Here is a 24,143-nt window from a genome sequence, read left to right on the forward strand (position 1 = left end):
GTATAGTGCATTAATTAAAATTCACTTGAATATTATGTTCTTTTGCAGCCTTTAAATTGAATCGCTCATTCTTTGTAAACAAAACAATAAAAATATCGACGAAAAATGGCGAGCATTCGAATAACCTACTAACCTACTTTTTTTTACGGCGCGCGACGTTTTGGAAGTGTGGAACGCGCGTAAACGAAAATGTTCTTTTTTTGAAATCATACATCGCATCGAGCAATAAGAATGTGGCTGTCTGTTAACACTCTTTGAGCATGAAGGGATTGAAAAAAAAAGAGGTGAGTTGTTATGAAATTCAGTACAACATTGCAACACTCGTTTGGAGGATGTCATGGTTATTAGAACATTGGGTGTTTTAATGTTGGCAATAAGCTAACTGTTTCAGAATCTTTAATAGAGGATTTAAAGCATGGGTGTAGATAAACATTATATCGCGCGGAAGATCGAATATTACAGATCAGATCAAATCTGTTGTGGGCGGTTCCGTACTTCCGTACTTAAGTGACCTTTAACAGAGAGAGAGATGGCTAAACAAAGGAGTTGAAAATCTTTTGTTTATACTCAAACTATTTAAATGGCTGACTGAGAATAATTTTTATAGTTTAAATGAATATTTAAATTAGTATTAAGTTGTGCATGCTTTTAATATAAGCTGGATAGAGGACAAATTGTAATAATAATTAAGTTCTGGACATACCCTATTCCAAAAGCAAATAAATTTAAAAAAAGAGAGATTTCATTTCAAAATTTTGTGGTATTACATCTGCCCCTATGGATACTTCTTGACGATCACGACCACTCTGTCAAGACTGAAAAGTAGTCATATAATATATTTACCAGAACGAAGAAGTTCGTCAGATGTGTTCAGTTCTAGACTGATACTGTTTTTATTACGGGCACCATCTGCGTAGAATTTGCGATGAGAAGAAATGATACTCCGTATGACGTTCACCGGCACATCTGGAAGTAAATTATATCGGGCTGTTATTATTTAATAATAATAATAATAAATTATTTATTGCAATACAAATCATTAAAAATATAAAATTAACAATTAGGATACGCGATGAAACAAAAGGAAAAGGCTCAGCTTCACCTGACATGGAATCATGGATTTATGTTTCCATGCAGCGCTGTTTTTCAGCCATTCCCTCCTCCCTAAGGTGTTGAGCGGGAGTGGATGTATAGTGGCTCCCCGATTACCTGCTTACGCTATCTTTTTTTATAAAATGTAATATTAGAAAAAAAAAGTGTTTTGATTACCCTTGCAAGTGTATGTAAGTGTGTGTGTGTGTATTCAAATTCAAATATTTTTATTCAAAATAGGATGTGACATCACTTATTGAAAGTCAAAAAAACTACCACCCATTCCAAAATGAATGCCTCAGACCTGAGAAGAATGGGCGCAACAAACTCAGCGGGCTTTTTTTTTTCATCGAATAAATATGTTTACAAAGTAATATTGTACAATTAAACTTATTATTTAATAGCCTGAGGGCGGTCACTCCATTCCCAATCTGTGGTATCATTAAGAAAGTCATTTATGTTATAGTAACCTTTACCACACAAACGTTTTTTTGCAATTCTTTTGAATATCGTTATACTTTTGTTTTGAACATTTTCTGGGATCTTGTTGTAAAAGCATATACATCGCCCCACAAAAGACTTACTAACACGACTTAGCCGAGTAGTAGGCATCATAAGTTTATGTCTGTTCCTGGTGTTAACATTATGGTTATGACAGTTTCTGGCAAATTCACTTATGTGCCTATGAACATTCATTACATTATCAAGAATATATTGAGAAGCAACAGTCAAGATGTTAATTTCTTTGAATTTTGCTCTCAATGATTCTTTAGGACCTAGGTTATAAATAGCGCGAATAGCCCTCTTCTGCTGCACAAATATTGTATTAATATTGGCAGCGTTGCCCCATAGCAATATATCATAGGACATAATACTATGGAAATAACTAAAGTATACGTAAATAAGCATTTGGCTTAAAATTATTTTTTCAAAAATTTTACTAAGGGTCGGCAAAACCGACACAGGACGATAGTTATTCGGGTCAGAAGAGCAACCCGACCAATATTTAAATATTGGTGTAATTTTACTATGTTTCAGAAGGTCAGGAAACACGCCACGACTAATACAATTATTAAAGACTATTGCAACATATGGTGCTATGACATCAATTATTGAACTTATTATTTTAACAGAAATGCCACATATATCAGCAGTTTTTTTCATGTCGAGAGACTTAAAAGTTTTAATTATTTCTCCAGGGCTAACAAAACTAAAATTGAAAGTTTGTTGGCATTCTTTAACATTTTCCAGAAGAAGTGACTCAGCAACACTGGTGGAGGTGACAAGAGTGCTATGTATGTGTGTTTGCGTATGTGCGTGAGTGTGAGCGTGTGTTTATGTCCGTACACAGAAAAAATCTTTTAGAGAAAGATATTTCCAGTGGAAGGGGTTCAATTTCTCCGCAGCAAGTTGCTTTTTTAGTAGAGCAAAACGGTATTTTTTTTAAAGGACTCAATACTCATATACTTACTTATACTCAGATAATTAATTATAATGTAAGTCTGGAACCGTCGAATATGTAAGACACGATTATTAGAACGAAAAAAAAACAAGATCAGCTTTGGTTGCATTGGTGGTGAAAATATAGGTGTAGTCCAGTATTATAGATATACGCTTCTTTTAATACTACATTTTATTTTAAAATATCTAATTAGATTATTATCGACTTTTTTATATTGAGATTTATGTTAACACTTATGTCTTACTAGCTGACCCGACCGACGTTGATCTGTATATAATGAATAAATTAATGTTTTTTTATGAATTTGTCAATAATATCTCATAACATAGATAGTAAACAACTGTAGTTAATCTATCAATTGCTATAGTTAGCTAAAATTAAGTTTAAGTTTATTTTTTACCTATGAGAAAGTTACTAAGAAATTTGAAATTATAATTAGTAATAAATTTGACTATTCTTTCAATTTGATTTCTGAACGATGGGGGACACATCAAAGGAAAAACAAAGTCTTTGTTTTTATTCAATTCCGATCATTTTCATATTTATTCACCTTATAAACCTTCTCTGGACTTCCACTGTTAATTTAAGACCATAATTAGCCAAATCGGTCCAGCCGTTCTCGAGCTTTAGCGAGACTAACGAACAGCAATTCATTTTTATATATATAGATTGAATTATTTATTATATGTCGAGCGCAATGTATCTCCAAAGTTAAACGGGCACCGCTGAAAATCAGTGCTGTTTCATAGCTACAGCCGTGTCACAGATAATCCTGAGTCGGTGACCCATTTCCTGCACTGCACAGGAACTCTCTAATTTTAAATCAGTTACTATTTAATTACGTACAGTTACTTTTAAGATATTATTAAAATAATAATTCATCTACATCCCACGCTTTTTTTATAATGAAATATATAATATTTTTTTACACTATTTTCAATTTAAATTTATTTTCTATTTTTTAGTTGAATTTTATATAAAGCGTGTTCTTTAGTTTTTTTTTAAACTATTATTTATTATAAATTAATTTATATTAGTTAAACACGACTCACATACTGGACGTAGCACCTTACAAACAAATTTGTTATGTATATTACAGCCACTGTAAAATACTCTATTTGATTGAAAAGAGTGGCCGTTCAGTTTCTTGTATGTTCTTCTCACGAGATCAACTTTTTACGAACATATGGTAAATTCAGTAATTTAAAAGAAATATTTGTAGTGATGTTTCAAAAGCGCTTAGTTTAAGCCTAATTGAATAAATCTTATTAGAATTTGACTTTGGTGAATAATAATTTATTTATTTATTTAACACCAACAAGACAAACACTAACAAAAGTATAATAACATTATTACAATAAATAATAAATTCTAAGTGTTGGCTTAATTATAGGTGTTACACACATTTCAAAAACATATTTAATTAAAATGAATGCAAACATTATCGGAATATTTACAAATTGAAACATGCAACATAATATTTCGATTTATATTGTGTGTGTGTGTGTGTGTGTGTGTGTGTGTGTGTGTGTATGTGTGTGTGTATTCAATACTTCTCCATCGCAAACTTCATTCTATACGCGAGTATAAGTTTACAGGCATTACTAAGCATTTATTACTAGCAATGACGTTCCATACATATAGACAATGCACAATATTCCGATTGTGTCCTTTCATCTGTCCCATTCTGACAAGAGGGTCTTGTCTGGGGACTTGTTAATAATATTGTACCACATTTAATAAAAAATATTCATTTTATTAAATTACTTACGCTTTTTGCATATCAATCTTATATAACAAAATAATCCTACCGATGATTAGTCACACCATCTATTTTTTGAGTCACTAATGTATTATTTAAGCACTTTTATAGCACACTAAAGCCCAGAACACACGGTGAAACGCAAATGCAACAAAACCCTTTTGAAATTATTGATTTGAAACCACTTTCAACCATTTTCCACACACGCTGCAACCACAATCATTTCGGTTTTCGTTGAGAAATACGTGTGCATAATGAGATCTTCAAGAGACGGGGAATTCGACAAAGAAGAAGGCACAAAAGAAGAACTATGTGAATACATCCCTACATTGAGGAGAATATCAACTGGCGTATGTTTGTGGCTGCCAAAGAATTATAAGAAACTGATAGAATGCTTTATCAGTCTCAGTCTTGCGAAAGTAGCTTCGTAGTGTGATATTATACAAGCAAGGATATATTTGCACTTCTAACACAAGTTTAATGTTGTTTTGTTCGTCGTCAGCCATTTTATAAAAAATACGCCAAGAAAAAAAATGAATGAAACGCAACGCGAGTTTCCTGCACGCCGGTTTCAATGCGACTGATTTACAACGCGTTTCAAACTGGTTTCAAACTATGGCAGAAACTTAAATGCAACTCAAAAGTAACTAGTAGTTGCAGTTTCGTTGCATTTGCGTTTCACCGTGTGTTCTGGGCCTTAGGCTTGTTGATTGACACACAGTTGACACACGACTAAGGAGAAAAGTGTGCTTTCATTGTCTTTAGGCACACTTTTGCCGTTCCGTTAACAGACTGCGAATGATATGTCCATATGTATAGAACGTCATTGATTACTAGACATTACCTTTGTACCGTCCAATACTGATTACATCATCGTGAGGAGAGCCCTTGAAAGCTAATTCAAGACAGTCCTTCATGTTGTACAAATTGCACTCTATCTGAGCCAATGATTTCACTGTGTTCTCAACGTCGTCTTTTAAACAAGCCTAAAAATATACAGTCAGGATCAGTTTGAGCAGTAGATCTAAAACGGGACTGCCACCAGACCAGTGGGGGGGCTCCTTTGCACAGGATGCCGTCTAGATTATGGGTACCACGACGGCGCCTATTTCTGCCGTGAAGCAGTAATAAGTAAACATTACTGTGTTTCGGTCTGACGGGCGCCGTAGCTAGTTAAATTACTGGGCAAATGATTATTAACATCTCATGTCTCAAGGTGACGAGCGCAATTGTAGTGGCGCGCAGAATTTTTGGGTTTTTCAAAATCCTGAGCGGCACTGCATTGTAATGGGCACGGCGTATCAATTACCATCAGCTGAACGCCTTGCTCGTCTCGTTCCTATTTTAATTCAAAAAATAAGACCAGTATCTCAGTGGAGTAAACCAGGGGAGCACTTAAAAAAAAGATATAAACAATATGTATTTTTAGGAGCTTTTGTGAAAAAACAACACACGCCTTAGATAATGTTGAATTTGCCGTCATGTTTATATTTTATTTTTTGCAAACGAGTAAGAGACAAGTTCTTCCTTGTGCGGTGTTTCTAGGACGATACGACATGGGTACATTAAAAAAATCCATGTAGACCTATCTAAAAGGCCGGCAACGCTCCTGTTATTCCTCTGGTTTTACAAGCGGAATCTGGGCGGAGGTGATAACTGAAATCAGGTGACCCGTACGCTCTTTTGTCCTCCTTCCTCTTCCATATAAAAGGTGATGCTGTGTAAAACCTATTTGAAACAAAATATTATTTTTTAGTGTTACGACAAACAATTGTATGGGAATGGGATGGTTGGTGATCACCTCCACCCGGACTGTCTTGCAACACCAGAGTAATGACTGTAATTAACAGTGGGAGGCTCCTTTACACAGGATGCCGGCTAGATTATGGGTACCACAACGGCGCCTATTTCTGCCGTGAAGCAATAATGTGTGAACATTACTGTGTTTCGATCTGAAGGGCGCCGTAGCTAGTTAAATTACTGGGCAAATGATTCTTAACATCTTATGTCTCAAGGTGACGAGCGCAATTGTACTGCCGCGTAGAATTTTTGAGTTTTTCAATAAACCTGAACGGCACTGCATTATAATGGGCAGGGCCTATCAATTACCATCAGCTGAACGCCTTGCTCATCTCGTATTGTCATAAAAAAAACACAACAGAATTGCCAGTCTAATCTGAAGGTACCAATGTGGTATCATTTCAGAACTGTCGTTAAAAAATATCTTACGATTTCTCTATCTGCCGAGGAGACTCTCATTAGCATGTCAGCATTACTGGCCGGCGATTCTTCACCGTTGCACTGAAAAGGTCCTGTCGCCGCCCGGAGTTCTTCTAGCAACGATCTAAGTGTCCTAACTTTAGCTTCGGCACGGGCTCTTTCACACTGCAGCACGAACAACTCGCAAGCCTCACCGGATAATGAAGCCTGAAAAAAAAATTTTTGCATGATCAATGTCAATAGGCGACTAGGTGAATAGAAATAGAAACACTTTACCAGTGGGAGGCTCCTTTGCACAGGATGCCGGCTAGATTATGGGTTCAACAACGGCGCCTATTTCTGCCGTGAAGCAGTAATGTGTAAACATTACTGTGTTTCGGTCTGAAGGGCGTCGCAGCTAGTGAAATTACTGGGCAAATGAGACTTAACATCTTATGTCACAATGTGACGAACGCAATTGTAGTGCCGCTCATAATTTTTGGGTTTTCCAAGAATCCTGAGCGGCACTGCATTGTAATAGGCAGGGCGCATTCATTACCATTAGCCGAACGACCTGCTCGTCTCGTCTTTTATTTTCATAAAAAAAAGTCTGCGAATGTATGTCGGGGCCAACATATGCGTATTTCACAGCCATTTCAGACTATTTGTGAGACACGTCTTATAAGAAAAGTGGTTCCGTTTCAGATCGTTATTTACAGACATAAAAGGCATTTATTTTCTCAAAATTGATTCACTTACAATTATCTTTGATGTCATTTCTAATACACTTGATACAACTACCGCTTCGGTTTCTTCTACTTATAATTTGTAAACAACCTGTTTATTCTACTTGTTGTGTGTTTATTATTAAGAACATTGTTCCTTTTTTGAATATAACTTCCAAATTATAACTGTCAGCTTAGATATGTGTCAGTTTCAATTCAAATATGATATTTTTATTCAAAATATCATTTAAAATCACATATTGAACGTCGAAAACTATCACCCATTCAAAATAGTATGCGTCAGACCTGAGAAGAACGGGCGCAAGAAACTTAGCGGGCTTTTTTTATATAAAAATATGGACTATAATGTAATATAGTACAATAAAAAGCCTGAGGGTGTTTGCTCCATTCACATTTTGTGAAATCATTAAGAAAATCATTTATGTTATAGTAACATTTACCACACAAACAAATTTTTAACAATTATTATAAATTTACATTTGCTTTGTATACTTTCTGGGATCATATTGTAAAAGCATATATACATCGTCCAATAAAATACGTACTAACTCGACTTAACCGAGTAGTAGGCATAACAAGTTTATGTTTGTTCCTCGTGTTAACATTATGACTGTCGCAGTCTCTGGCAAATTCCTAAATGTGCTTATGAACATAAAGAACATAATCGAGAATATATTTAGATGCAACAGTCAAAATGTTTATTTCTTTAAATTTTTCTCTTAATGATTCTTCAGGACCTATGTTATAAATAGCTCGAATAGCCCTCTTCTGCAGCACAAACATGGCATTAATATCGGCTGCATTGCCCCATAGCAATACACCATAGGACATAATACTATGGAAATAACTAAAGTTAACTATTCGCGCCGTATCTATGTCAGTTAACTGTGTAATTTTTTTTAAGTGATAACCCTTACTTCGGGGATTAATTACACAAATTAAATTTGTAAACAAAACTTATGAACGACCCTCCGAGCGCTCTTCCACTGAGCCAACCGTTCGAGCGACATATCGTTATACATAAATTTAATTTGTGCAATCCAATCAAATCCATATTAAATCACTCACATTATGAGATCGGATAGCAGCTTGGATTTTCTTCCGGGTCTGCTTGATGTGGGTCCTATCCTTCACTATCTCCAGTGCTAAGTTGGAGTGCAGGGCAGCTGTGTCAGCCACGATCGCTTTGTAGGGTCTGTTAACACATAAATTTTAACAATCTGTAGAATTCTTTGATTAACGCGAGTGTTGCACATTTAAATAAAACACTTTTTATCAACCCCCTTATTCATAATAGTCTGCTAACTTAAAGCATTGCTAATTCTCACTCTGTCTTCTTCTAATGACCTAAGTCAGAATGAAAAATAACACTCTGTAGCAGCTGTTTTAAGTTAGCGGACCATTATGAATAAGGGGGTTAATGATTAAACCTTACAACCGATAAAAACAGGCCAGAAATATTAGTTTAGTGTGAGACAAGCTATGTCTTACACTTGTGATTTTTATGACACTTTGTGTTAGTGTGCGTGAATTTCACAAAATAAGGTTAGTTCTAAACTCAATTTATTTATACGTTTTCACAGATGTCATAGTCTATCTAGACGTATAGAATAAGAGCCCGTGAACCCCAGACCTACGTTATATTATAAGAGCTGAAAGTTTGTCAGCGCATGCTCTAACCACAGGTAAGAACGATGGACCATTATGGAGTTTGGGTTACAGTGGCTTTCTCAGGTAAACGGTACTAAATGATGTAAAAACCGATCTTTTCGGTATTACCTCCAGAATATTATTAAAAATCACGTTATTCATTGCCAGACCCTTAACATCGTCGCAGCCCCTTGCCAGACATCCACAATGTTCATGAAATTATAATTTTACTTACGTCATAGTATAAAAGCTGATTTTTATATATAATACTTGGGTAATAAGTAGATGTTTCCTCATTAGCCAGACACTTTTGATAGTTTCAACCTGTAGCCAGACAAGTATGTAGGGTAATGTAGGAGAGCGCGAGGCAGTATGCATATGGGTGAGTGCGAGTGAGATGACGAGTTAAGTCTACCGTGGTCCCTCACTGCACAGTTGTTATTTCTACTGCGCATGTATTTAATACTCAGTACTTGTTAACATCAGGTAAAATAATATTATATACTATCTTCAAGTAATATTAATTTAATGTTCATTATTATAACAATATAAAAAAGCCAAAGCAGCCAAAGCCACTGTGACCCAAACTCCATAATGGTCCATCGTTCTTTCCTATGGTGTGAGCATGCGCTGACAAACTTTCAGCTTTTATAAAATAACATAGGTCTTGAGCTCACGGGCTCTTAGAACACTATAAATAATCTAAGAATTAAGCTATGGAACGCGTCCGATAGTAGAAGACCCAGAGAAAATTAGGGGGCATTGAGATGGCGCAGATGGGGCGTGGGTAGATTACACGATTAAACGATTAAACGATGGTCTATACTCTAGATTCAGTGGTTCCTAAGCAGTGGTCCACGGTCCACCACAGGTCAATTCAATACGTGCAATTTCAATTGTAAAAAATTATTGATTTCACGAGAACTGCAAACAACTTCAAAAGGTATCGACGTCATGAACACGATATCGGAATATTTCAGAAACGTCTGTTGGCGCTCTGGCCAGCAACATTGGGATCACGCTCTAGTCTGGCATCGTTAGTAAAACAGAAGAATCCTAAGGCAAAAACAACGCACTGTATCATCAAATGTGGTGCAATCTTTAAATTCTACGTTTGATAAAAGGTTATTTTTGGATTGATTTGGTTTATTTTTCTTGTACATCCCTGCTAACAATAAAAAAATCGAACTGGTCAATGGCCAAGAAAAGGTTGGGAGCCACTGTCTAGGTCAAGGGTCGGCAACAGGCGGACCGCGAGAGATCGAACCTCGGGTTCCGGCAACTATTGTAATGTATACCAGGTACAATTTAATATACGATAATGATACTTTTTTATTTATTGAAATAATATTTTAAATACACAAATAGAATTTGAAAACAAAATTTTATGAACGATGCGGGACTCGAACCCGCGACCTCTCGCGTTTCGTGCGAGCGCTCATTCGTAAAATATTGTTTTCAAATTTTATTTGCGTATTTAATCCCAGAAGTGTGAGTTATCACTTTAAAATATAACAAATTGTTTAATATTTTAAAGCCAAATATTAAAAAGACAAATATGAAATGTGCATAAAAACAAGCAATCAATTTAGCAACTATGTTTGGGTCGGCATATGTATGAGGAACACCTTTGTCACAGATGAATAAAAAAAAAAAACAAAAATCGTTCGCGATTAACGGATGCCCACCTACTTCGACACACTTCAAATTTACTGTTCATCTCGAGAACCAAACTATAAAAATCTGGCTCAAGACCATCAGTGCAGTTTCTAACATTGATTTTAGGCCTTGTGTTTCATAATTCTGAATTTTATTTAAAACGATACAATAAATACAGCGCTTAATTAGTATCAATTGTGTTTTTCTAGACCTCTTTAAAATTTTACCACAGTGTACACCAACTAAAACTACTTGCCGACCCCTGCTCTAGAATATTGCCAACAATACGTACATTCTTATTAAATAAAAAAATATTAACAATTTTTATATTTGATTGGCGGCCATCTTGAATTTCGCCATTTTGTTTTTATTTTATCGTTGTAGCGCGAAAATAGCGAAATTTCAACTAACTATTGCGGTTTATCAGATACAGCCCGCTGGCAGACGGGTGGGTACACAGCCAAAAACAATTGAATTCTGTATTCACTGAGGGTATGTTCCGATATGCATTGCGACCACAAGTAAAGTATGACGTCAATTTAGTATACTGTGAAGCCGTTCCTTTATAGCCAGTTATACTGGTTACTATTTAAATAGGAACGCAATCCCGTACACTGTCAGCCGCATTTTTTGGCGCAGCATTCAAATGAGTGTATTAAAGTTTTCTAGTTCATTAAAAAAAGTGTTGTTGTAGTACTGTCAAATTAAAAATATTTTAATTAATATTAAGTGTAAATTTAATTTATAATAAAATTACAACGTTACGCACTCGAGTGGATCACGTGATCAAAGTACTGCGACTACCTTACCTCGAAAACGCCAGTGCTCACAGTTGAATATGGCGGCGATTTATAACGACATATATTTCCCTAGGGTACTGCGGCAATATACTGGCAGTCCATAACGTAACGAATTTTTTACAGTGATAGAACTGTACAATGCTCGCAGTGCATATCGGACATACCCTGAGCATACAAGTAGAACGTTCTAACTCATCCATTGCCCATCGTTAATTATATCAGATCGAAACACTAAAGAAATTAATTTTAATTTAGGTTACATTGCGTAAGTTTATAAGATTTAGTTTTTATACCACGTTACTTTTAGTTTCCTACCATTAAAAAGTTTCGCTTTATTTATATCATAATATTTTTCGTGACGTCACCAAATGGCACAACGGAAGACCAGCGTTGGTTTCCACAGCGTTGTAGTACGAGGAAGAAAGCTCCTTGAAAACCGCACTGTGGAGGACCGCCACACATCCAGATGGTGGGTATGATATCCTAACTTGTGGCATGTCGTGCGAAGGTGGAATTCGGCGGCAGGAATCAGGTTCAACAGCTCTTCGGAACACTCCCCGTGATAAATGCGGTAGAAGACACACAATGAAGCGAACACTTCGAAGCCAATTTGGCTTTGCCCTCCAGATGGCCACGACATTGGCAATCGCTCGAGATTTCGAGACCCAGTATTCCGATACTAGGCGAGGCTTTAAGGGAAGTGTTGTCAAAGAGTGGTGATATTTAGTAGAAATGTTTCAGTCCTTTTGCTTTTTGATAAATCTTAAGTTTATTTTTATCTTATATCTTTTGTATTTGAACAAACTACTTAAGTACCTATACGTTTCTAAATAATAAAAAATCTTTCTTTCAATATTCAGCACACAAACCTCCTTATAGGCCTCGGCCTAAAAGCGGAGTTTGTTGCGGCCATTGAAGCAACCAATTTAGACCGCATCTCCATCAACTTGGGCCATACAAGGTAACCATGACACTTCACCAAGTCCGATAGGGCATTAACTGAAATCAAACCGGTTACGGGTTCAGTAACATTAAAACGCAAAGACCTTCAAGGCCTATTTTTAAATAAACACCAGATATAATAATGAATAATAAGAAAATTGGGTCCAACCAATCGACCGCTGCAAACGTGTGCGGTGGCCATATGAGCGAAGTCGAGTTCCATTCATAAATGTCTTGAGCGTACTTCGACCCGATAATAAAGTTTTTGAAATATCTCAAATGGTTTTCATTTTATTTTGAAAAAAGGTGTCATGTCTTTATTGGAAAACCCATATGGCGACGAAATATAATCCGACAAGATTGAAAGCGAACAGGTGCTTAAAACGTAGTAGATTTCGGCTATCTACGTTTTTTCATCCGTCATCTATCAATCACGTTCCATACAATCGAGTGAATCGCTTTTTTTCTTAGAGTTTGACCATGCCCCTAGATACAACGGAAAAATTTAATGAAAACGAATCCAGGTTTTCTCTATCTATCAATTACTGCACGTTTCATACAATCGCTTTTTTTATTAATTGACAACATTAGCTATACTGTGCTCTAATCTGTATAATATAATTATATACAGTATGGAAACAGCTTATATGGAATAAATGTAGGTACATACTTGTTAGCATATTAGCTACCGACGATATACCAAAAATTAACGAAATCCGTGCAGTGGTTTTGTCAAAAAGTAGGCTTTTCATTTTGAACTAATTAAAACATCCTGTAGCTTTGGGTGACTGGGTCAATGATTCAATGAATTTTATTTAAGTATTTGTAATTTGTTATTCAGTATAACGCGAGCTTTCGGAATGTGTGTATGTCTGGAGTGTGCAAGCGAGTGCTTTACGGAGCCCGCGATTGTTTCAAGTTTTCGTTGAAAAAGTTAATTGTATTTATTAATTTAACCTTCTTAAAGTTCAAGTGAAATGTTTCAATCAGTTTTCATTTCTTCGCTAATAATTATGTTATTGTTAAGAGCTTGTTTACGAGACGAGAAGTAACAGACAATTCGCCGCCGTGAGCTACGTTGTCGCTCCTTGGCGTCAAAGTAGGTACGTAGTCTAAACAGACGGTTTTCTTTTTTCTAATTCAATTTTGATAATTAGTTTCTTTGAAAATTTATTTTTTATTAATTTTACTATACTTCTTCGGACCAGTATGACTTGTATTTTCATTTATTTCATAAAAGCTGTTTCCATGCAGTATATATTCCAATTTACAGTATGTACCTATAGTTTATAGAGTGTTTTACTCATATACGCTGCAATAGTTTTTAACCTATATATATACCAGTTACAGTTCGAGAATTTTTTTAAATGACAATAAGGGACGAGACGAGCAGGACGTGCAGCTAATGGTAATTGGTACGCCCTTCCCATTACAATGCAGTGCCGCTCAGAATTCTTGAAAACCAAGCTGAGCGGCACTTCAACTGCGCTCGTCACACTGAGACAGATTTTTTTTAAGATTACGGTACCAGTATGTTTTGTTTTTAAAGTGATAACCCTCGCTTCTATGATTTATACACAAATAAAATTTGAAAAACAAAATTTTATGAACGATGCGTAACTCGAACCCACGACTTCCGGCGTTCCGTGCCGGTGCTCTAACTGAACGAACTGAGCCAACCGTTCGAGTGACGTATCGTTATAAAATCTTGTATGCTTTGTTCAACTCTCAGGCTGTGGCTTCATCTACAGGATCTACGTTACAGTTGGCTTGAGATGTCGCTCTTGTAAATCTAAACAATTTGTTTTATTTTTAAAGTGATAACCCTCACTTCTATAACTAATCTAGTTGGCTCAGTTGGTTAGAGCACCGGCACGGAACGCCGGAGGTCTTGGGTTCGAGTACCGCATCGGTCATCAAATTTTATTTGTGTACGGTACAGTAGTACTACCCGTGTGTTAATGAAATGCACATACCTGCTTCAGGTTGCATGTCAAACACTGGTGAAGTCTTTCCATCTATATAAATGGGTTGCGTCTTAGACATAAGTGCAACGCATTTATCTATTTTACTCTGGAAAATAAATTATTACATTTATGAAATAAATGATAAATGACCATAATAATAATAACAATAATTCCTTTATTTGAGGCTACATGGCCCATAAAATAAATACCTTATAGTCTAACATACATATGATATATAACTTAAATCTACATCACATTTTTGCGGCGATGTGAGGCGCGGGTTCGGTAACTTCCCGGAACACGACCCCCTTCGGCCACAGCTGCACGTCCAGGAAGGTTGATATATGTGCTGTCGGCACGCGAACAACAAAAGAGTTGAAGTCTACTGCGTGACGCGTCAACAACTTTTCGACCACCAACCGGAACCTTGTCTTCTCCACCAAGTACTGAACAATGTCGGAGGCCTTGGTGGTGTGGTGAAAGCGAGAGACGTAGATATACGTCGCTGGAGCATAAACATCACCTGATTGCAAGTGATCACCACCGCCCGTGCTCTCAAATCAAATCAAAATCACTTCACTCAATTAAGTCAATTAAACTTATGAATGTCAAAAGTGTTTTTGTCTCATTACATTAACCCACCGCAATTTCGGGAGAGGTAATGGCATTTATGAGAAGAAATACCACGCCCCTCTTTACAAACAAAATTTACAGCTCCATCGTTTTACAAGTTATTTTAATTATGTTTTATATTTATATCACGGACTAATAAAAAAAGACTCCGCGCCGTGATATTAGTGCGCGCCGTGTGCGGTTACGGGGGATAGTAATTACACAATTTTTTCTCCCTTAAATACGCTTCTTACGATTTAAAATGTTTATCTGGTAAGGAGCTGGAACTATCAAAAGTGTTGCCACTATATTAAGTATTTGGCAATGAATAACGTGATTTTCGATAATATTCTGAAGGTAATACCGAAAAATCGCACTTTATTATTATTTGATGTATTTAGATCGATATTTTACATACCTTTAGGTACCGTTTACCTGCCATATCCAATGTAACCTAAACTCCATAATGGCCCATCGTTCTTAGCTGTGGCAGCATGCGCTGACATACTTTCAGCTTTTATAAAATAACGTAGGTCTGGGGTTCACGGGCTCTAGGTACGGTAGGTAATACGGGGTAGACTAGTACTCAATGTTCACTACGGAATCATCGGCACTAAGGATCTTTCCGAGATTTGTTTAACAGCACGGGATTCCAAGTAAGTGGCAGAGACCAACCCTTGTCTCTATCAAAATTAATTCATCGACTGATTTCAATAGCAATTTTTGGAAAAACTTCTGAGACATAAAATTCTTATTGCGGGTCAATAGTTTTTATACGCTTTATATTAGCTTCACCTGTATGTTTGTTTGTATGTTTGTAACGGACTTCTTTGGGCGCGATTTTGACCCACTTTAAACGGCTAGATTTCGTCCAAACTTTGTTGATTTATCGAGCACCGATGACATTACACTAATTTGATAAAATTATTCAATTTTTCAATTTGCAAAATATGATTTTTGTTAATTTATATCATTTTCATCTATAGTCGATAAGGCAGGAATTGATGTTAAAGTACTTAATAGTTTTAAAAATACGCTTTTATAGAAAATTTAACTAAAAATTGAAAATAAATAATTGAAATAAATAAATTGTTAAAAAAGCGTGGGGTGTAAAAGAATTATTATTTTAATTATATCTTAAAAAGCACCCCACGCTTTTTTTTACAATAAAATATATTTTTTTTACACTATTTTCAATTTAAATTTATTTTCTATTTTTCAGTTGAATTTTATATAAAGCGTGCTTTTTAGTTTTTTTTAACTATTATTTATACCTTATCGAACGTAATATAATGAGATATCGGATTTGAGCACATCTGCCACCGCCGAGATGTCGCTATCCATCTTGCGTACACTTCGGATGTGCTCTGTGAGTCTTGTCTTTATATTATGTCCCGTATCCCCAATGTAGCTTTTGCCGCACTCGCAGGGAATTTTGTAGACGCCGGGGCTATCGAGGGTTCGACTCGCGACAAACGAGTAATGCCGTTATAGACAAATAAATGTTTATAATATGATGAATATGGATGTTTGTTTCTTATATTCAATATATCGTTGTCTCGCAACCCATAGCACAGTTTATGCCTATTTTGGTGCGAAATAATTTGTGTAAAAGTGTTCAAATATAAATTAAAGTGTTTTAGTGTATTGTTTATAGGCAGGACCGGATTTAAACTTAATGCCGCCCCTGGGCACCGGAAAAAAATCTGCCCCAATACTGTAATTACACTTAAACTTATAGTTTATATATTTTATTTTTCAAAACTAAAATAACTTATTTATTGTAGAAAATTCTAATAAAATTTCTTTAATTCCAGAAAAAAAAAAACTATTATTATTTTAAAACTCCAAGGAAATAAATTGATTAAATCGTTTTTATTTATTTAATGGATAAATTGAATTTCTTGAGTTATAAATTAAACCAAAAATTATTAATTAACAGAATGAATTAATTATATTGAGCAATCTTGATAAGACAAAAAAAATTTTTTCACTTCCAAAATTTTACTGCCCTAAAAATTTGCCGCCCTGGGCAGTTGCCCCAACTGCCCCTAGTGTAAATCCACCGCTGTTTATAGGTTCTCAACGTGGGCGATAACGCCCCCTTGTGGGCGTTTGAGTCTTTCGGGGGGGCCGTAGAAGACCCAGAGAAAATTAGGGGGCATTGAGATGGCGCAGATGGGGCGTGGGTAGATTAAAAAATATAGTATAAAAAGTCAAAAAAATACACGAAAATACTTTAGAAAAAAACATATTCTCAAAGTGGGCGGTGAGCAAAATAAGGTTGAGAAACTACCGCCACTTTAAAGGAAAGTTATAACTTATATTACATATATAAGTTCAAACTCTCTCTGTTCATCACACAAAAGTAAGTCAAACCTGAACATCATCCGCATGATAGCTCTCGGTTAGTTTATTAGCCACATCTTTTGCTTCGTCGACATGCGCCTTCTTTATTTTTATTTCCAACTTCAAATGCCGCAGTACCCAGACACGTCTCTTTAAATCCTGTATTCGTTGAGAAAACATGTTCTTTTGGGCCACTGCAAAACAATAAATAATAGTTGATCAAACCATCATAGTTTAGAGAGTCATATATCATAGTTCTGTGTGCTAGATGTCAAATAAGTTATCAGTTCGGCTCCTTTGAACAGGATGCCGGCTAGATTATGGATACCACAACGCCGCCTATTTCCGTCGTGAAGCAGTAATGTGTAAGCATTACTATGTTTCGGTATGCAGGGCGGCGTACCTAATGAAATTACTTTGCAAATGAGACTGAATATCTCAAGGTGACGAGTGCAGTTGTAGTGCCACTTAAAATTTTTGGGGTTTTTCAAGAATCCTGAGCGGCACTGCATTGTTATATGGGTAGGGCGTATCAATTACCATCAGCTGAACGTCCTGCTCGTCTCGTCCCTTATTTTAATTCAGTCCCATGATTGCCGATATATGAACTGCGGAGTTAACTTGGCCTATAAGTGCATCAAGTTTGTTTTTGTCTCACATATTAATATTATTCTTTCATATATCTTATTTAAGTTATTGAAATTTTAATGTACATATCTAAAATTATTATTCATACCTGAGAAGCCAAGTAATTTTTCTTAATTTTTTTATAAAATCAATGTACAGATTCATTAAACATATCTGAAATGTAGTACAATACTCATGATCGGCAACACTAGTACTAATAAGAGATACTCACATCGAACTGACACTTTATCAATTAACACGTTCAAATCCTTGTGCGCTTCGTTCAGTCTCTTCTCAGCATTAGCGACATTCTTTTTTAGTTCTGTTTGCTGGTTCCACACAGTTAGCTGCAGTGGTTCAATAACTGCACTGTTTTTCTATAAAGGAATAATTTTGCATTACTCCAGAATGAAAGGAATAAAATAAAAACAGATTACTGTAAAATGTAAACGGAGAAATTGAACCACATCCACTGGAAATTCTTTTCTGTAATAGATTTTTTCTGTATGATATAAACACATACACATGCAAACACACACACATTTTTTTAAATATTATATTTAATAAAATGATAGGTTCAGTAGGTAATCGAGGAGCTATAATACATCCACTCCCACTCAACACCTTAGGGAGGAGGGGATGACTGAAAAACAGTGCTACATGGAAACATAAAACCATGCTTCCATGTCTGGTGAAGCTGAGCCTTTTCCGTTTGCCTATTCTTTCATCGCTTAGCCTAATTATTCATTTTTTTGTAATGTTTTGTATAGCAAATATTTTTTTTGTATACATGAAGCACAAATGCAAATGTTAAGTTATTCTTATTTTTTTTAATATAATTTATTAGCGTCAACAAACAGTGTTCACAATAGGCACCTACAATATAGTATTAATAAAAGTTCCAAAGTAATTGTGTCACCAGCACCATTAACCAATCAAAAAGAAAATGGATGTAAAGAAGTACTAAATAGTAAAAGTAAAAAAGTACTAAAAAAATAAAATAAAACCACAAATCAAATAATTTATATTTATTATAATAGCTTTCAGATAAATTCACTCAAATCACCTATAGTATAAGCATTCATTCCATCGTGACAAGTGAAATAATATGCATAGATATGTATGTATATACATACGATATGTTTATATTGCCTGGTAAACAACCGATAATCACTGTTTAGAGAGCCCAAAACTCACACGGTTAAGAGGTTATCATCACAGTTGCAATTCCTACTGATAAAAAAAACATAATTGGAGAATATAATGCGGGGCCATCTTATGCTGAATGATTTAAGGCCCTGGAGTGGCAAATGGATAGAAAAACACTTTGAGAGTAAATCCATCTATAATGAATATTGGTTTAGCAACAAAATGTGTGAATTATGTATTCAAGTTCAAGTATGACAAAATTATAGTAACACTATGATATATAGTTTTTATTAATATAAATTGGATGTAGTTCCTGAAAAACGTTCCAAGCCACACATTTTAAGGAATTTATGTTCAATGTTTAATAAATATTAGTGTATTTCACACATGTGGGTTGGGCTACTAAGAATTGATGTCATTTAAAGAGTTATGGTAGGGCTTCAATTTTTTGTCAGTCCGTTAATATTAATCATGTGAAAAGTTTTGTGTTCTTAACTCAATTTAGACATGGTTGTGGTTTGGAACATTTTTCTGGAATTATATCCAATTTGACTTGAAAGAGTGTTCAAATTTAAGGACTTTAAAAGTGTCATTTCCTTTGTCTGTTTGTTATTATTTATTTATTTTGAAATATATATATATATATATATATATATATCTCAGTAGTTATTTTGTCCAAGTATAGCATAGTTACATTTTAAAACATACACAAGCAATCTTTCACTTCAGGGTCAATCACGGTCAAGGGATTATTCTTAGTCTTTTGGAATGATAATCTCTCCCTAGTTATAGTTATTTCTCTAAAACAATCTAAACAATCTGAATTACCTCACTGAACGGACTCCGCTGCTTACACAATCTGATGTCGTCACAGAATACCTGGAGCTTTTTTTCTCGTATAATATGCTTGGACTGCACACGCTCCATCAAACTCCTCCAAACCATATAGTATTGGCCTTTGCACATCCTAAAACATTATATAAAACAACACATTGCGTATAAATCTTTCACTGAAGGAACTATTACTTTTGTTTAGTTAAAAGAAAATAACATACTCGGAAATAGCTTCCAAAGTCGGGACCTTTTCAGCAGGACATCCCATTGACAATAGCCACTCAACAAACTTGCCGGGCACTTCATCACTAGTAAGTTGTTTTGGGCCCATTATTACTTGTAGGTAGTAACTAAAAAAATACTATCCATTAATTTATCATTATTCAGAATAGATGCTTTGCTTCAAAAAATTATACCACGGTCATCCGCAGTACGGACTATGTACTAAGTACGTACGTAGTAAATGGGCAGTACGGCAGTAGCCAGAGCCACTTAACAACACAGAAGTAGAACACTATACACTACTTCTAGAGGTAACCAAGCATTAACTGATAATCAAAGAATACAATTAAGTAGTAATTTAAAATTTTAATTTAAACAATAACGCTCCGGTACCGGCCATTATCGCGTATCGCCAATCGATATAATTTTTTTTTTCTTCTTTTGGCAATAGCGTTTACTTTTTGCCAATAACGTAAATTAAAAAGATTGGGAAACTATGTTAAAAAAGGATACGGAACACGGGAAAGGATCAGATAAGTAGAAAGAGGATTGAAACGGATTATAAAAATTTCATAAATATACATATATACTTGCTACTTACACAACATTACAAATATTTAAACTTTAATATGATTCTGAAGAATGAAAGATGACAATATTTTATAAAATTTACATGGATACATAATTAGACAGGATATACAGGTAGGAAAAGGAACATTAAGAGATATTAGATCATTCAGGAATGAGGAGCGGTAGTATAGAGAACATGAAAAGAAAATGTGATCTAGATCACATTTATCGGATTCACATTCACACATGTCAGTAGATACAATGCCTAATCTATTAAGATGAAGAGGTGTGCAAACATGACCCAAACGCATTCTTATCATAGAAGAACATACTAACTTATTGCATTTGGCACGGAAAAACCATGGTTTAAATGAAATAAGTGGCTGAAGGTTAAAATATTTCCTGCCTTTTATTGACCAGTTTCAGTCCAAAGTCTATTCCAACAATCCTGAAGGTGAACTATTGGAAGACCTAGATCCTGGCAAAAACTTTATAAGGGAAAATGTCGCCAACGACCACGGCATCATTAGCTAGTTGGTCTGGTTTTATATAACCAGGAATGTCCTTATGGCTGGGGATCCATACAAACAACACAGAAAGACCAAAGTGATTGCATTTATTTAATAGATTTCTTATTTCTATGACAACAGAAGAAATATTTTTTGATTTAAATGGGAACCTATTGAGAGACTGTAAGGCACTTTTTGAATCAGAGAAAATTATTGTTTTTGGAAGTTTAAATAGAATAATATATTCAATAGCCTTAAAAATACCATAACAGTCCCCACTAAACACCGATGTTTCCGGAGGTAGTTTAATTTTCTGTGACATTTTAAATTGAGCGTGATAGACACCTACACCAACAGGATCCGAGGAGAAATGTTTAGACGCGTCTGTGTAAAAATGATGGTAATCAACCCAAACAGTATTTTTAAGAAGATTAAACGAAAAATTTGTACAAATATCGTGCTTATTTAAATCTGAGTTAAAATGAATTTCTGGAAGAAACATTAATGCTTCAGAGCTAGTACTGAAAAGAGGATAATTAATGGATCGATGAATTGGAGCTTTTATGTTGATAAATTTCTTAAAACGATTGATTAGACAAGGTGGTTTTTATTTGACCAATATGCAGATAAATCTTTATAATGAGAAAGTTTCTGAAGTTAGTTATAAAGAGAATGGTTAAGAAACTGAAAAGATCGGAATATAAATTTGTCTGCTAAATATTGACGACGTAGATGTAATGGAGGATCACCACATTCTACTTGAAGAGCATTGATAGGACTTGACCGTATAGCACCAGAAACTACTCGTAAAGGTTTGGGCTGTGTGAGATCTAGTTTTTTAAATGCACTACCAGGCTCCAGCAAGAATGTACCATAATTTAATATACTTCTTATAAGAGCATTATATAACAATTTCATGCAAAAAGGGTGCGCACCCTACCAAACACCTGACAGACATCTTAAAATATTAAGAGTATGCTCACATTTAGAATTTAGGTAATCACAATGTGGGATACCAGTTAGTTTCGAATCTAAGACAATTCCCAAAAACTTAACATTATCTTTAACTGGAATCTGATAACCCTCATAAAATATAGAAATAGGAGGAGAAGTTCTTGATCGTGAATAAAACTATTGTACTTTTTTCAGGTGATAGATCAAGGCCATTTAAGTCCAACCAAGTTTTTAAATTTATCAGCGGTTGTGTTATAGAAGAACTAGCTTTTTCAATAGAAATATCACGACAGTAAATTAATAGATCATCAGCATACTGAAGAACATTTACACTATTAAGTGATGATTTTAAATCATGTGTATAAATATTATATAATATTGGGCTAAGTACTGATCCCTGGGGGAGGCCCTTTGAAACAAGTCGAGTAATTGACTTCCCGTCATCTAGTTTCAGGATTATGTATCTTTCGGAAAGGTTTTCATAGGCACAATTTATATCTAAGAATGCAGCTATTACTGATTTATTATTTGAAAATGGTAATTAAATATCAGAAATGAATATACTTAAGCTATCAATAGTACTTTTCCCACGTTTGAAACCGAATTGGGATTCACATAATAGACCGTTATGCTCACCAAACCATTCTAAACGATTTTTTATAAGATGTTCTGTAATTTTCATCAAAACAGAAGAAAGTGCGATTGGGCGATAGGCAGAATGGTCTGAAGAACACCTATTAGGTTTCAGTACGGGAATTATTTCATGACGTTTCCCCGTGGAGGGGATGTTACCAGATGTCACTATGGAATTAATAAGAGATAAATAATAAAGTAAAACATCATCATCTAAATGAGAGATAAAGGAATACGGAATACCGGCAGAATCCTTAACATGTGACAATAAACCTTTTAATTCAGTGAGAGAAAATATAAATCCCAATCAACATCATTAAGCTTATATTTTAAACGAGGAGAATATGTTTTATGTAATACTTTATTGTTATTATTGCAGGTTGGAAATGATAATAATAGTGGTAAGTGATCACTACCAAAAGTAGATCGTAATGGGTACCAGGACAAAGAAGAAGCAAGATTAGGTGTAGTGACTGTTAAATCTGGAGCACTTGGACCCTCGTCAGGAGGAGAACGTCGTGTAGGACGACCATCAATTAATATACACAAATTCACTGAATCAAATATATCTATTAATGTGTTAGCATAACTATTAGAAGATAAGTAACCCCAGGTTTCATGGTGACAGTCAAAATCACCAAGGATGATAAAAGGCTTCGGAAGAATGGAAATTATATCTTTAATTTTATTTAAGATTGCAGAAGAAGGATGAGGTATATAAATAGATACATAACAGATATTTTCGACTAAAGCAGCAATAATAGAAAAATCATTACTGTGAGAAGGAATAGAGAAGAGAGAAAAGGAAAGAGGGTGTTTCACAAGCATGGCTTTTCCGCCATGCCCATCCACACGATCTTCTCTGAGACATGGATAACCACGAATCTTAAGTAAAGATACTGATTTCAACCATGTCTCTTTTATATTTATTTAATAAATAAATAAGATCACTTTTTTTAGGAGTGATGCTTTGACAATTCCATTGAAGAACTTTGTCCATTATTTGGTTTATAAATTTGAGTAGTTGCAGAAACTAATAAGGCAGCGTTGGACGGTGAAAACTCATTCGATTGACTAAGAGATTTTATAAGAGATTTTATAATAATGAAATCAATTAATGAGGATTCCAAAGGCTTTTCATTTTCTTTGTTAATTAATGCACATCCATTAGAGGGTTGGGGATTATTAAAATCCCTTAAAATTTCTTGGTGAGCAGATTTATCATATCCTTTGCTAAGTGGAGGTGGAGGCTTTGGTTTAACAAAAACAGTTTTTTTTATATGAAGTATTGTTTATAGCTTTAGGTATTGAATGTTGATGCTGGGTTGGAAAAGTATTAGGAGTGATGTTAGATGATGAGAGTAATGTATCATGAGATGCATATGAAATTCGAGAGACAGATGGA

The 24,143-nt window shown here is 35.0% G+C and overlaps 1 protein-coding gene across 7 annotated transcripts in view; it reads right to left on the reverse strand.

Moving 5' to 3' along the window:
• The window catches only part of LOC126969982 (uncharacterized), a 42,056-nt gene that overhangs the window by 9,177 nt on the left and 8,736 nt on the right, over positions 1 to 24,143 (reverse strand). For 4 of the 7 annotated variants that reach the window (XM_050815633.1, XM_050815632.1, XM_050815638.1 and 1 more), the window contains exons 1-11: positions 20,307 to 20,484; positions 20,072 to 20,200; positions 19,845 to 19,983; positions 18,100 to 18,244; positions 17,271 to 17,434; positions 14,289 to 14,385; positions 12,240 to 12,369; positions 8,330 to 8,456; positions 6,546 to 6,743; positions 5,161 to 5,302; positions 844 to 966 (exon numbers count right to left, since the gene is read on the reverse strand). In XM_050815633.1, the coding sequence (XP_050671590.1) occupies positions 844 to 966; positions 5,161 to 5,302; positions 6,546 to 6,743; positions 8,330 to 8,456; positions 12,240 to 12,369; positions 14,289 to 14,385; positions 17,271 to 17,434; positions 18,100 to 18,244; positions 19,845 to 19,983; positions 20,072 to 20,181 (1,375 nt within the window). In that variant the 5' untranslated portion in view covers positions 20,182 to 20,200; positions 20,307 to 20,484. Of the gene's footprint in view, positions 1 to 843; positions 967 to 5,160; positions 5,303 to 6,545; positions 6,744 to 8,329; positions 8,457 to 12,239; positions 12,370 to 14,288; positions 14,386 to 17,270; positions 17,435 to 18,099; positions 18,245 to 19,844; positions 19,984 to 20,071; positions 20,212 to 20,295; positions 20,485 to 24,143 lie in introns of those variants that run through there. The other 3 variants (XM_050815634.1, XM_050815635.1, XM_050815637.1) reach the window with 3 other exon arrangements.

Source organism: Leptidea sinapis, chromosome 19, assembly GCF_905404315.1.
Source record: "Leptidea sinapis chromosome 19, ilLepSina1.1, whole genome shotgun sequence".
NCBI lineage: Eukaryota > Metazoa > Arthropoda > Insecta > Lepidoptera > Pieridae > Leptidea > Leptidea sinapis.